The sequence below is a fragment of the Pipistrellus kuhlii genome, unplaced genomic scaffold (assembly GCF_014108245.1).
Source record: "Pipistrellus kuhlii isolate mPipKuh1 unplaced genomic scaffold, mPipKuh1.p scaffold_m20_p_4, whole genome shotgun sequence".
Lineage (NCBI taxonomy): Eukaryota > Metazoa > Chordata > Mammalia > Chiroptera > Vespertilionidae > Pipistrellus > Pipistrellus kuhlii.
The window spans coordinates 49,315,386-49,330,850 of NW_023425540.1; the positions used below are offsets into that span (position 1 = coordinate 49,315,386).

General features: G+C 36.5%; 1 protein-coding gene across 2 annotated transcripts in view; it reads left to right on the forward strand.

The window, feature by feature from the left end:
* The window catches only part of LOC118702709 (leucyl and cystinyl aminopeptidase), an 83,012-nt gene that overhangs the window by 39,287 nt on the left and 28,260 nt on the right, over window positions 1–15,465 (forward strand). For both annotated transcript variants that reach the window (XM_045571800.1, XM_036408950.2), the window contains exons 4-8: window positions 1,113–1,244; window positions 7,503–7,623; window positions 8,484–8,638; window positions 10,399–10,512; window positions 12,011–12,142. In XM_045571800.1, coding sequence (XP_045427756.1) covers window positions 1,113–1,244; window positions 7,503–7,623; window positions 8,484–8,638; window positions 10,399–10,512; window positions 12,011–12,142 — 654 coding nt within the window. The remainder of the gene's footprint in view (window positions 1–1,112; window positions 1,245–7,502; window positions 7,624–8,483; window positions 8,639–10,398; window positions 10,513–12,010; window positions 12,143–15,465) is intronic.

A 15,465-nucleotide genomic window follows, 5' to 3' on the forward strand; every position in this document is an offset into this window, starting at 1 on the left:
TTTTGGTAAAGCTGTATAAATTGTATGCCTATATCTAGTCTTCCCTTTTACTCCTTTCCTGTTAAATTATAACCAGGTTATTACAATGGCATCATTTTGTAGTGATATCCCAGCTTTAGCTCCTTCTTTAATGTTTATTTGTAGCAATAGAGAGGAGCATGCTAGATTATAAAGAAGGATTTTGGTTTTGGTGTGTGTTTTTTTTAATATATTTTATTGATTTTTCACAGAGAGGAAGAGAGAGGGATAGAGTTAGAAACATCGATGAGAGAGAATCATTGATCAGCTGCCTCCTGCACACCCCCTACTGGGGATGTGCCTGTAACCAAGGTACATACCCTTGACTGGAATCTAACCCGGGTTCTTCCAGACCGCAGGCCGATGCTCTATCCACTGAGCCAAACCGGTTTTGGCTAGGATTTTGGTTTTGATGTTTTTTAAATTCTTTTTTTTTATTATTGATTAAGGTATTACATATGTGTCCATATCCCCCCATTGCCTCCACCCCACTCCCATGCATGCCCTGACCTCCCCCACTGTCTCTGTCCATTGGTTATGCTTATATGCATGCATTCAAGTGTTTTAGTTGATCTCTCCCTGTTACCCACCCTCCCCTACCTTCCCTCTTAGGTTTGAGCATCTGATTGATGCTTCTCTGTCTTTGGATCTAATTTTGTATATCAGTTTATGTTGTTCATTATAATCCACAAATGAGTGAGATCATGTGATATTTATTTTTCTCTGACTGACTTATTTCACTTAGCATTGATGTTGTTTTGAAGGAGAGAAACAGAGCCAATGTTACTTATTATCTCTAACTTATGTTTATTTAAAGCCATCTTTGTTGTTGTTATTGTTTGTTCTTAAAGTCATATTTTGAAACTAAAAACTCCTTAAGTATTTTCACTGTAATTAATATATCCTCATGATGAAGGATGGTAGAACAGACTGAGACTAAGTGTCATTAGTTTAGAAACCAGTCCTGACAGATTAAAATATGCTAACATCTTTGCTATTTATTTCCTATTTAAATTTTTAGTTTCTCAGTTTATTTGTCACTGACATTTATTCCCATAGTTATAGAGCTGTCGTCTTTTCCCCTTGGCTTGTAGAAGTCATCGGATACCATGCAAGATGGACTTATTCAGGATGAATTTTTTGAAAGCGTGAAGATGAGCACTTACCTGGTTGCTTTCATTGTGGGGGAGATGAAGAATCTGAGTCAGGACATAAATGGAACCCTGGTATGTTGTTATGGTATTGGTCTTGAAAGAGGTTGAGAGGAATTCTTTATTTCTAGTAACTGCTTTATGGAGGATAACAGGTTTTGGATCACAACTCTGACATCTTACAATTCAGAATTGTTACTTTTTGCATAGTTGTTTACTGTTATTAATTGAATACCTGAAAGTCAATAATTTTTAAATTTCTTTTAATTTTACTTTTACAAGTAAATCCCAGTAAGGCAATATACAAGATGGGCAAAAGTAGGTTTATAGTTGTTCATCTGGTAAACATTACAATAATTAATAAGTAATTATATAAAACTAAACTATATGTTTCACATATAACTGAATGTATAATAAAGCTTCTAGAATTGTGTTGTACACTATGGTGGTTACTAGCTTAATGTGACTTTGTAGATTTAAATTAAAATTAGATGACAGTTTGGTGGCTAAATAAGATGTTCTTCATTTATGGCCGCCTCTTTGCCCCAACAACTATTTGACATTCGTCCATGGAAAAGATGCCTTTGTGGAAGCTGTGGGATCCAGCACCACATGCCATGGGACCTGGAGAAGTCTTGCCTACCTGTGCATCAGCTAGTAAGCATACAGACCTTGGTCCTGCTTGTGGACCCTGTAGTGGCCTGTGAAATGGTTCCAGCTTCCTGCGCCATAGTTTGGGAGCATTTCAAAAACTGTCTTAGACCAGTGATTTTAAATCTTTTTCATCTCATGGAACATATAAAATAATTACTAAAATTCTGTGGCACACCAAAAAATATATTTTTGCCAACCTGACAAAAAAATAGGTATAATTTTTATTTATTCACACTGAACAGCTATTATTGTTTTGTCTGTTGTCATTTTTTTTTAAATTTGGCAATCTAAGGGAAAAGAGGTCAGTGCCCCTGACTAAGTAGTCCGATGTTGCATGTTTTAAAAATTCCTGTAGAACACCAATTGAAAATCACTCTCTTAGACAGTTGCTCTTGGATAGAAGAGCCTTTGTGGAAATCCAGATTTCCAGCAGAAAAGTTCTAGCATACTATTGGAGGGGAAAAAATATGAGTTTGAATGCATTGGAGATGCCATTTAGTAAAGACTGGAAGAGTTGACTGCTATTTCAGTATGAAGACAGCTACACAAAACATCAAGGGACATGAAAAATCAAAGAAACGTGACACCTCCAAAGCACAATAATCTTCCAGTAACTGATCCCCAAGACATGGATATCCATGAATTACCCAATAAAGACACCAAAATAAGTTTTCTGTTGTAAGAAAACTTATTGAGCTATAAGAAAACACAGAAAAACAATTCACTGAAATCAGGAAACAACACACAAGCAAAATGAAAAGCTATAAAAATAAAATAAGTTAAAGCTAATAAAAAAAGAACCAATTAGAAAATCTAGAGCAGGAAAATGTAATGAGTGAAATGAAAAATGCAATAGAGAGTATGAAAGGCAGAATGGATAAAGTAGAAAAAAGAAGATAGGAAAATTTGATATCTAGTCAGAGAAGAACAAAGTAAAACAGGAAAAAAGGTGAAGAAAGCCTGTGTGCTTTATGGAACCATCAAATGAAAGAATTTGCAAATTATTGGATTTTCAGAAGAATAGACAGAGGAGGGGGCAGAAAGATTATTTAAAGGAATAATGGTGATACAGAGACAGTAAAGCAACAAACAGTACAGCGGGCAGGGGAGAGAGATATGGGGGAGATAAGAGAACAACCGAAAGACTTGTATGCATGCATATAAACACACCAATGAACGCAAAACTCTGGGGAGGGAGGGCATGTATGAGAGTGGAGGGGGGGCAATTGTACGATATGTACACATATAATACCTAAATAAAAAATAAAAAAATAAAAATAAAAAATGCTAAACATTAAATAAATAAATAAAGGAAGGAAGGAAGGAATAATAGCTGTGAAAGCTTCCCAAAATGAGGGATTTGGATATCCAAGTTTATGAAACTCATAGATTACAAAAAACAAACAAGCAAAAAATACTCAGTTTAAAGACAAGACACACTGTAATAAAACCACTAAAAATTAAAGAAAAACTTAAAATCAAAAAAATATTTAAAAAATCATTGTAATTTATAAGGAAAACTCCATAAGTTTATCATTGGGTTTCTCAACAGGAACATTAGAGGTCAGGAGAGAGTCGTATTATCTGTTCAAAGTGCTAAAAAAAAAATAAACTGCCAGTCAAGAGTATTCTTTCCAGCAAAGTTATCATTCAGAAATGGAGATAAAGACTTTCCTAGATAAGCAAAAGTTGAGAGAGCCCGATAGACCTACCTTACAAGAAATGCTAAAAGGAGTGCTTCCAGCTGAAATGTAAGGATGCTAATTAGTAACATGAAAATGTACAACTCATTAACAAAGTATATAGTCAAATTTAGAATACTGTAATGTGGTATATACATCCTATGGAATGCATAAAAAGAAGTTCTAAGAGGGAAGTTTGGAGTGATAAATGCCTACATTAAGATATGTATGCATGCTTGGCTTCTTTTCCCTCTGTCCCCTTCTCTCTCTCTCTCTCTCTCTCTCTCTCTCTCTCTCTCTCTCTCTTCCCCACTTTTTCTCTTCTCTCTCATGAAGTAACATGCATGGAGTTATACTTTTTATTTTCTAAATCTAATGGGTGAGGCATTAGCCCCATGTTGCTGATGAACAAATAAGTGTCTCAGAGTTTAGTAGTTGACCCCAAATTACATAACCAGTAAGTGATAGTCAGAATTGTATTGTCCACCACAGTATGCTGCTTCTCATACCAAATGACTTAACTTCTTGTAGGTTTGGTGACCAGAAATTCAGACTTGGAGTCTACTAAAAGAGTTTTGTTATGTTAAAATGTGTCAGTGTCTAGAATGGTTTCTATTTTGTAATATTTGACATTAGGCCTATTTCACAAGATACAGGAATAAGGCAGTAGGGCTTTGCTTACTAATCAGTCTTACCAAATAACTAAAATTGTCAGAGTTGGCTGTAGATTATTAAATATATCGTGTTCAGTGCTAGAGACTAGTATGTTGTCAAAGGCCCAGGGATAGAGAAACATTTGTTTTGTTATTTCTGTCCATTCTCCAGTGTTCTTTGAACCTTTCCCTGACTTCAGGAATGCCAGAATTACATAGCACATTCCAGGCCAGTTTTTAAAATACACTGCTTTTATCTGTTTGTCGTGAGGTGTTTGTTTTGTTTTATTTTTCCCATCGCCTGACTTTGTTTTTACCATAGGCAGATCTAATTAGTAGAATCAGAATTGAGTGGTGGTTAGTCAGATATGGACTATTTAACATTCTAACAGAATCTTCAACAGCATATCCATATGAAGTTATAATTTTAATTTATTCATAGTCAGTTAGGAAAATGGCTTAGTTCCAATTTTCTGCTAAAGCATTTCTATCTCTCCACCAGCCAGGGACATTGTTTATAATTTATATCATTCTCCTGAAGTCCCATCTAATTAGTTATTCTGGATAGACTTGATACTGTTCTTATTGTGTAGGGTTTGTTGTTGTTATTGTTGTTTTTGTTTTTTTAGGAATATATGCTTTTTTATGTGGTCAGCCATCTGTTTAGGAAAACTGATATTCTTTTAGGAGCAGGCTATATTATTATCCTTTTGAGTGGGGAATGAGGTTTAGTTTTGTTTTTGTTTTTGTTTTATCTATTTTTTGCTTTTATTAAATTAAGGAACAGATTAAGTTAAATCGAGCAAATCTGTTACTCCTCAGTCTAAGAACACTTTGCTCTGAGTCTTTAGTTGTGTTTTTTAGAAATCTCCTAAAGGTCTTAGCAAGAAATCTTGCAAGAAAGGTTTTAAGCTGTTAAGTCTTAAGGCCTAAATGGCAGTTGAGTTCCGTTTAGCAGTATTTAGAGTGCTTTTATCAAGACCAGAATGCTGGTCAGCACTTTCTTTGTTAAACTAATTGCCCGTTTTGTTCTCACTGCTTTTGTTTTCTTCTCACTGCTTTTGTTGCTCCTAAAATAAGCTTGATCTTAGTTATAAAGACCAGATGATTTATCTCTATTGAGCGCTCATAGCACACATTCTTTTAAGGAAAAAGAAAAGAAGTTAAAATATACCAAAGTACCTTTTTTCCTAATTATTGTATACCAGAAATGGGACTAAGTGGATCTTTTGATCACAGTTCAGTTTTATATAAACTTCCCTCTCCCCCTTTACTTTTCCTCTGAGGAAAGATGCTTTTCACTTACAGTGATGGAAGTGGCCAAATGGCTTGCCTGGCAAAAGGATGTTTGAAGAGGAATCAGGATGATATGGGTGATGTTTCTATTGGGATAAGCATCTTCTAGATGATTGCATCAATTATAACATAAAATATGTATGTCTGAAAAGAACAGGCAGAGAGAATAAAGACATCTCAAATTCCAAGTGATCTTGGTACAGTCATTTATAATAACACACTTTAAAAAATATATATCAGGCTTTTTTATTTTTTTTAGCAATAACACTTATTTCTTCAGGAGTTGGGGGGGAGATGCAGAAAGGGCACCTGTCAGCAGCATGAGCTTGAGTTCCATTGGCAGGTGGTGACTGAATTCAATAAGCTGCGGTCACAGCCCTGTACTTAGGGCTGCGGATGGCAGAGTGCTGAGCCTGTGAAGTACTCTTGGCCGTATGCTGTGAGAGGTTACATTTCTTCCATAGTAACTTTAGAAAGCGACACATTTTTAATTGGCTAACTCTAGTTCTAGACACTGCATTCTTCCAGTAATTTGCCACTAATGTTCTAGTCACATATATTTTATTACTACTCTATGAGTAGTAATGATAATAACTACCATTTATTAAACCCTTATATTGTGTCAGGTACTATTCTAAGTTCTATAAATGTATTAGCTCATTTAATCCTCACAGAAGCTTGTGAGGGCAGAAGCTACTTGTATCACCATTTCATAGATAAAGATACTACTGAGAAACACATCTAGCAGAGCCTGAACCTGGCACTCTTAACTACAGAACCTGTACATTTGATGCCATGGGTCCCCCATGTTTCCGTGACTAACGCATATGGTTCTATAGACTGAAGTCCCATATAAAGGGACTTACGGCTGAAATCTATTTGACCTAGTCCTTTAATGGGAGACTAAAATCAATTTAAAGTGAGAGTTCACCAAATGATGAATTATTTAATGTCCCCATTTCCCACTACTGAAATCTTTATTTGAGGTTTTTATTTTCTGCCATGTCTTGTCCATATTCCCTTTTCCAGGGGAGTATAGAGGTTTTTTTGGTTTTTCCCCCCAATCAATTAAAAAACAGTAAATATTGCTTTTAAAAGACCCATTGCTTTTATCATAATGGTTTACATTTTGTCTTTTGATATTTATTGAATAATATGTTTACAGTTAGTCACATCTATGTGTTTAACTTATGCACTTAGAAAAAGAGAGAAAGAATAACAATTTAAGTAATGTGGACGATTGCTTCTGCCATCCCCCTGAGCAAGCACATGCCCTGGAGTGAATGGGGAACGGGGGCATGAATTTATCATCCCCTTAAGTTGGCTTTAGTTAATATGTGCCACTCATGGAGTGTTTCACTCTTCTGGGCGTGATTATTTTTTTATACAATGTGGCCTATTTTTTTATACAACTGGAAAAAAGCAAGCCCTCCCAAGGCTGGAAGGAAAACTGGCTGTGCCGTACTGAAAGAGAGTGTGTTGGTTTATAGTTGGTTTTTTTTCTAGGATAAGTTCAACAAATGTGCAATTTCTGCCGTATGTGTTTATTTTAGAACTAACTCCCTCTTAAAATGCGATCCTCTGTCTTGAGTGCCTGCCTGCTCGATGCCAGGCACTGTGATAGGTGTCAAAAGAGTTAAAGTTTGGTTTTGTCCTTTAAATAATTCACAATTTTGATAGCTCATAAGCAAGGGAGAGTAACTATAGGTAATGGGGAAGAAGAACAGAGTATTGTAAAATTAAATGGGCAAATGCTTATAAATTGCTGTAATCTGACCTCAAATAGTTTATTTTAGATGTTATGTTAACTGTTTTAAAAAGGAATTGTTAAGATTTGGTGTGTGTTTTTTATGTGTTTTTTTTTTAAATATCATTGTATGCCTGGAAGTGATTTGCTAAACTCTGTGAGTGCTAAAAGAACTGTAAGCAAGAATTTTTGTCCTGAAAAATGTTGCAACTCTGTAGTTTTGCATATGCCAATCTTGACAGTGTTCACCTGAATAAGTAATTATACCTGGCCTTACATCATACATAATATTTCCTTCTAGGTTTCTATATATTCTGTTCCAGAAAAGATTGGTCAAGTTCACCATGCCTTGGAAACAACTGTGAAGCTTCTTGAGTTTTTTCAAAACTACTTTGAAATTCAATACTCACTTAAGAAATTGGGTAAGAATCAAATAGTGCCTCTGATTTTCGTTACCATTATAGCCTAGAATCATTTTGCAAATGTTTTTTAGAAAGAGCTCTTGCCAAAGTTATTATAAAAGAAAACCAAGAAACACAGTTAATGATTTAAAAATTGTTTGTATTTAAGATCATTTAGATTTCATGAGTGTATCTGAATGTGGAGTTTCAAGTTTATGGGGCTATTACAAAGGTGCTGTGTAAGTGGGAATGCACTTAGGGCTTTAACTGATTCTAACTTCCTTAAACGTTCCTGATTCAGTAATAAAAATTGAGTAATGGGCCTGGGCCCTGTGGCGCAGTGATTGAGCTTCGACCTATGAACCAGGAGGTCACAGTTCAGTTCCCCGGCAGGACACAGGCCCAGGTTGTGGGCTCGATCCCCAGTAGTGAGTGTGCAGGAGGCAGCAGATCATTGATTTTCTCTCATTATTGATGTTTCTATCTCTCTCTCTCTCCCTTCCTCTGAAATCAATAAAAACATATTTTCTAAAACTGAGTAATGGAAGCTCTGGAAAGCAAGAGCATTTCAGTGTTCTTCAGCATGGAGCCGGTTTTGGGTAGAAGAGAGTTGGCCCTGCCCATTGTGAAGGAATTAGGTATCTCTTTTGCTAAGGAGCAGAGGAACAGTGACTCTGCAGGGGTTTTATCAGGTTTTCATCTGCTGACCTAGTGGTGAGGAGCATATAGGGCTAGAGTAAGGAAGGTGCCATTTGTTAGGAGTATAAAATGAACTCTGCCTCTGGGTCCACAGGGATAAAACAGTGGGTGAACTATTTTGATTTAACCAGGAAGTACCTTAAATGAGGGAAAGTTGATTACTTTTCTCCTGTTACGTCCAGATTTGGTGGCTATTCCTGACTTTGAAGCAGGAGCAATGGAAAATTGGGGACTGCTCACCTTCCGAGAAGAGACACTTCTGTATGACAATAATACTTCTTCAGCAGCCGACAGAAAGCTGGTTACTAAGGTCATCGCTCATGAGCTGGCCCATCAGGTATTAGCATCCAAGGCTGTTTTATCTCATACCTGTGGTCTACTCCATATCCTAGAGTGTTGGAATAAGTTTAGAGGCTAATAATAATTTAGCTGTTTGTTGTAATATTGCTTTCATAATAAAATGATGCTTTTGAACACACAATTTCAGATGAAAATGCCATCTAATGTTTGTATAGGACTTTACAGTTTATAAAACATGGTCGATTGTATGATCTCACTTTTCATAACTGCTGTAGGGCAGGTGAAAATCCTATTTACAGATGTGCTCAGTCACACAGCTAATGAATGGCAGCACTGGGTCCTAAAGAAGCACTATCTCATCAAGATCTCTCTCTCTTCTCCCCATAACGCACAGCTGTTGTCCACTGACAAATGCCAGCTGTTCAGGATAGCTTTGTGGGGAAAAATCTTTTTCCAAAGTTGCACTCTCACAACACTTGAACTATAGTTGTCATCACTTTGTTTATTTTTTTCTCTCCTGCTAAGAACTGTTTTTTTGTGTGTGTTTTTTGTTGTTGTTGTTTTTTTTGTTTTGTTTTGTTTTGTTTTTATTAATTTGAAAGAGGAAGGGCACTCTTTGTATGCCATGGAGAAAATGAAAGAAAATTATACGGGTACATGAACCTCCCTCTGTCTTCACCTGTCTCTCTTGTGTCCTTGATGAGGTGCTTATCAGTGTTGAGTATTCTTTAGGGGTGTTATGATGTGGGAGGATATGGAAGAAGAGGAGAACATGCCCTGGGCTGTTTACGCCCTGTCTCAACCTCAGCCTGAGCACAACTGTGTAGCCCTTCTGAAGACTTCATAACAAGCAGGGTAGGAAGTGTATACTTACTGTTAGAGTGTTAGGCCTCTAGACAAGGGGTCTGCTAGGGGCTTTCCTCTACATCTGTTATTTCTGGGACCTCCCACCACTATAAGGGGTATTTCTCTGTTCTTCGTCTTTAGGACTTACAAATCATCTTTGTTTGAAACTTGTGTTAAGATATCTTTGAAATACATATTCTGATAATTCAAAAGTGTTTTGTTTCAGTATCTAGTAAACTTATTGTCTTACTGCTGGTTTAAATCAAGCCCTAGGCCACACTGACTATCACCACACTTTATTTCAGGAATTTTTTGAGACATTTTTTCCACAGAGTCTTCTTTAATTTTTTCCTTCTTACTTCCTCATAGAAGAACACATTTAAGATCTTTATGATTTCATTTCTTTATATGCATACCAACTTGCCTGAGGAATGTTGTTTGAATTCTGTTTTGAATCATGTAAATACTGTCCTCAACTTGGGTAACTGAGGAGAACTGTGAAGTATGGACTCTCTAAATATAGGAAATTGTCACACAGAAATTTACTTTTTAGTTGTCATGTATGGTTGTAGATACAACAAAAAAGAATCTTACTAACTTGATATTAGAGGTTAGAAGAATTTCATTATGTAGGAAATCTCATTTTTAATTAGGTGTCTAAAAACTGTTTGCTTTTTTTTAACCTAATATTTAACATGTGTTAAATTGAAAAATATGCTAATTGCATGTCTTGCTTGTTTTCTCATTCAATTAAGGTAAAATGTTAAAAATTTTATTTTACTTACACAACCTTTGTAAGTCTTTAATTTGAATATAGTTTATTTAACTATAATGACTATATTTTTATGTAATTATAATCTAGTTACAGGTGATAAACCTAACAATTCAATTATTAGAACATTCTTGAGAATGTAACTGTTGTGTTGGTTAGTAATTTGTTTTCCCCCCCAGTGGTTTGGTAATCTGGTAACGATGCAGTGGTGGAACGATCTATGGCTAAATGAAGGTTTGGCTACTTTCATGGAGTATTTCTCTTTGGAAAAAATATTCAAAGAGCTCTCCAGTGTAAGTATAGTGTTTTTGTTGTTGTTTTGTTTTTTGTTTTTTGCCTATTATGAGTGCTAAGGGAGGAAAAACTCAAATCATATTCGCCATGTATTTTCTATGCATTTGCAGAAATGAAACTATTTCTAGAAAGAAACAATAAAATTGCCCTCTGTTACTTGTATCTGTACCTCTTGAGATCTGACAATGAAAATTATGCTTTTATTTACTGACATATTTCATTGAAAGCTGAAAGTATGTGAAATTATTTTATATTTTGTTATTAGGATAAACCTTTGAAATTGATTTGCTACATTTTATTTTCAAAAGTTGTGATTCTTTTGTTTGAAGGAATTTAGATATAATTGAAAGGACTTATTCACAAAAACAAAACATTTATCCTGTGCATAAAGAAAGAAAAAAAATTAAGATATTTTGTAGCAATACTGTCTGTTATCACTGCTATCATACTTATAACAGTGATACATAGTTGATAAAAAAAATAATTTTCCCTTTTTAGATACAAACCATATTGTGTTTCTTTTCAAAGACTTGAAACACTATTTTGTTATAGAGAGCATAATAATGCCTCCATTTTATTAGACTCTCTGGAGATGTTTCCCGTCCTTAGAAATATTTGGACACACTAGGCTATGATATGACAGTTATTGCCAAATAATTCAAGCAATAGGTGAGAAAGTATAAAGATCTAGTTCAACCCTAAAATTCTGTGACTTTCTATTAAACTTCTGGCTATAGGACCCAAGACTTCTTTAAAACAGGAATATTCTTAGAGCTTTCTATGTGAAATTTTTGTGTAGGACCTATTCAAAAATTTTAAATGGCACAGAATGAACTCCTCTTTAGTTAGGAGACTCAACAAGATACTTTAAATCTGTGTATGCTCAATTAAGCAGCGAGATTCACAGTTTCACCACTTGGTGGTGCCCGGAATGTTTAAAAGCTTCTAATATATATATTCTAGGGAAGCTCATCTCTTGAGATCTCAAAGAATTCTTTCTGTTTAAGAGTTATATTTTATTTCAAATAAACCCCAGTTAAAGGAAATATATATTACCTTAACAGAAAAGCTGGGCTGTGTTTAATAAATCGGTTTAAGGATGACTTTTTATTTTTTAATTTTAGATTTTTATTTTTTTAATTTTAGATTTTATTTTTAAAATATATACTAAACTTTTTATACTATTCATCTTGAATATCAAGATTTTGCATTTTGTTGCTTTAGTAATAGAATCTTAATTCATCCTTATATTGTTGTTGCTTAGGAAACTGTTTTTCATGTGGCCAGGAGGTTATAATTTTATTTTTAAATTTAAGGAATATGCATGAATATCACACTTTCTATATTTTGCAAAAGCTTATGTTCTGAAGTTGAGTAAATCTGGTTATTTTTTAATAATGTCCTTAAGCAGTAGTCTAATTTATATAAATAATTGCTATGCATGCCTTTGTCTTTGATACTGTTCATAATTTTCTAACCTGTCTCATTTTTCACTAGTATGAAGATTTCTTAGATGCTCGATTTAAAACCATGAGGAAAGATTCCTTGAATTCATCTCATCCAATATCATCATCTGTTCAGTCTTCAGAACAGATTGAAGAAATGTTTGATGCTCTTTCCTATTTTAAGGTATTGCTATGCTCATTAGTACCTGGAGTAGTTTTCAAGTTAATTTCCTATGTGAACAAGTTACATGGCTTTGATTGTTATAAAAATTAAATTAGTATTATTTTCAAGTATCCTGTTAAAATTTAAGATGTTTGCTTCTATTTAAATTTTGGACTTAACTTTTTCTGGTTATTCTTTTTTCCCCCTCTGTCTCGTTTAAGTTCTCTGACTAGTATTCTGGGCATTTAACTAGATCTTATAGAAATATATCTGTTAAAGTTGGTTTATTCTTTAGATCTGTAGGTAGAATATGCTCAGGGAGGGTTCTAAGAAAGCCTTTGGATGTGTGATTCAGGATTGAGGTATATTCCAAAGTCAGAATTTCCAAAACAAGTAAGCAAACAGATATTAAAATAATTGAAGTTCAGGAGATTCCAAGATGTCTACTGAGTAAGTGGAAGCTACTCTCACCTCCTCCAGCACCAGACCAGATTTATAGGTAAATTGTAGAGCAGTCAACCTGAATAACCACCTGAAGAACAGCTGAATAGGTATATCATAACTAAAGATTTACAGAGGAAGATTGGTAAGAAAAGGAGATGCTGCAGCTGAGGAGATGCTGCAGCTGAGGAGATGCTGTAGCTGAGAAGACGCAGGGATATCTTGGCTGCAAACGTCCCCCTGAAGAGTGTGGGGTCTCAATCCCATGCCGGGATCCCTAGCCCAGAGCTTCAGAGCTGAAAAGAGAAGCCTGCATAGCATCTGGCAAGTGCAAATCAGTGGGGCCTGTCTGCCCAGAAGAGGAGCACGTATTTTAGAAACCCTGGAGCTCTTTTAAAGTCAACACACAGGATCTTGCTTTCAGACACTCACCTGGGACTTCAGTAGAGAAAACGACTCAGGGCAATGAGAACCATAAAGAGAAGATCTGGTGGCATGGCCCTGAGGAGAGATCTGGGAGGTCCAGCCACTGAGGTCCCTGTCCCACACCGCATTCTGGCGCCATCTTCCCAGGGCCTAGCACTCCTGTTCCTGCAGCACCAGCCTGTGGAGTGCACTAACCCAGACTTCCAACAACCAGCGACACCTCCCTACCAAGCTTGAGTCCTGATGAGGGATAGGTTGGCTGCATGCAACCCTTGTTGATGTGCTCTTTTTTTCTGGAGAAGCAGTTGCCAGTCATTAAGCCATGCGGCTTTGGAACAGGGGCTGGTCTTGCCCCTGCTCCTGTAGCCTCAGCTGCCACCACTCCCAACAGGAGACTCTTTTGATCTGTCCTCCCAGGTCCTGGTGGTCCTGCCTGGCTGAGCTCAGTTCCATGGACAGACAGGAAAGGGAGTGCTGCTCAGAGCTGGGACCTTTGGAGTCTATCTCCCATCAAAGCTCTTATCTGGGACTCAGGGGCACTGGGTCATGTGCCTGCAGAGTGGGAGGAAAGGGATGTGTTTGCCCCCCTCCTGCAGGAATGGTGGGCACCAGCCCCAACAGAAGACTTGTTTGATCTGTCCCTCCAAGTCAATGTCATCAAGAAACTCAAAGTTTAGGTGGTGGCTACTTGTGAAGCAATAAGAGATAATATGTGCTAAAGGAATGGTAGAGTACTTTTGCCTGTGATTATGAGGATAAATTTTTTAGAGGAAAATGGAATGTATTGTAAAGGTCAATCCCATAGAATTTGCTAATGGGTTACATGTGTAATATAAGTGAGGCATCAAGGATGATTTCAAGATTCTGCCTGAACAACTGGAGAAATGGAATTATTATTTGCTGAATTGGGGAAAACTATTGGAGGAGTAGATTTTGGACAAGAAGAAAATTAAAAGTTCAGTTTTTGAGATATGGAGCAGGCAGTTGGGTCTGAGTCTGGAATTCAGAGGGGATGTCTGGTGAGCTATATAAATTTGAGATCTGGAAGAAAATTTAGAGAGAGAGAAGAAAAGAGGTCTGAAGATTAAATGCCAGAGAACTTCAAAGTTTAGTCCTTGGGGAAGTGAGGAGGAACCAGCAAAAGAGACTGAGATTTAGCCAATGAATAGGTGGAGAATCTAGAGTGGTGTCCCAAGGCCAAGTACAGAAGGCCATCAGGAGGAGTGGTTGATTAATCATAGCAAAAGCTACTTACTAGTGCTTGATAAGTTGAATCTTGGAATTGATGTTGGTTTGACACCATGAAGTTCACCTTGAAGAAACCTTGATAAAATATTTCCAGTGGAGTGATGTTTGGAAGATGGCTCAAGAGAAAATGGGAAGAGAGCAAATGGAGATGGCAAATGCAGGCAACTCTTCTGAGGAATTTACTACAAAGTGAGAACAAGAAATGGGTGGTAACTAGCCGAAACCGCTTTGGCTCAGTGGTAGAGCGTCGGTCTGCGGACTGAAAGGTCCCAAGTTCGATTCCGGTCAAGGGCATGTACCTGGGTTGCGGGCACATCCCCAGTAGGGGGTGTGCAAGAGGCAGCTGGTCGATGTCTAGCTCTCTATCTCTCTCCCTTCTTTGTGAAAAATCAATAAAATATATATATTTAAAAAAAAAGAAAAGAAATGGGTGATAACTAGAGGAGACCTGATGTTAAGGAAAGGAAAGACATATTTTATTTATTTAAAATGAGGAAAGTTGCCGGGACCGGTGTGGCTCAATGGATAGAGCGTCGGCTTGGGGACTGAAGGGTCCCGGGTTCGATTCCAGTCAAGGGCATGTACCTTGGTTGCGGGCATATCCCCAGTAGAGGGTGTGCAAGAGGCAGCTGATCGATGACTCTCTCTCATCGATGTTTCTAACTCTCTATCTCTCTCCCTCCCTCTCTGTATAAAATCAATAAAATATATTTTTTTTAAAGGAGGAAAGTTACAAATTCTGTATTTTTAATGGGAAAGTTACAGTAGAGAGAGGGGGGAAATAGGTGATATAAGAGAGAAGGGGAAATGTTTAAAAAGAGTGGGTACTTAAATTTATAGAACAAGTAACACCAGAGAGCAGTAGGTATTAAATTTGGTTAATGTGTGTATGGTAATCTTAATGACTTGACATAGCTACATTTTTTCAGAAGTGAAACTCATTCAAAAACCATTTGAATGCTTACTGTGTACTAGGCATTGTTTTAGTCATTGGAGTTGAATTTTTCAGTTTTCCCCTCAACAAGCACACATTCTACAAGAAAAGATAACAATATCTATAGCAGATGCAGGAAATGATATAAATTGCTTTTGAAGATAGAGAAATATGATTTTTATCTCAAATTGGAGGCTTCACCAAGGAGGAGATAGTTATTTTAAGAGTGTGAGCTATGACGTGTACATCAGTGACTATAGTGTGACCTTAATATGTGCGTGCCTAATTTTGGATT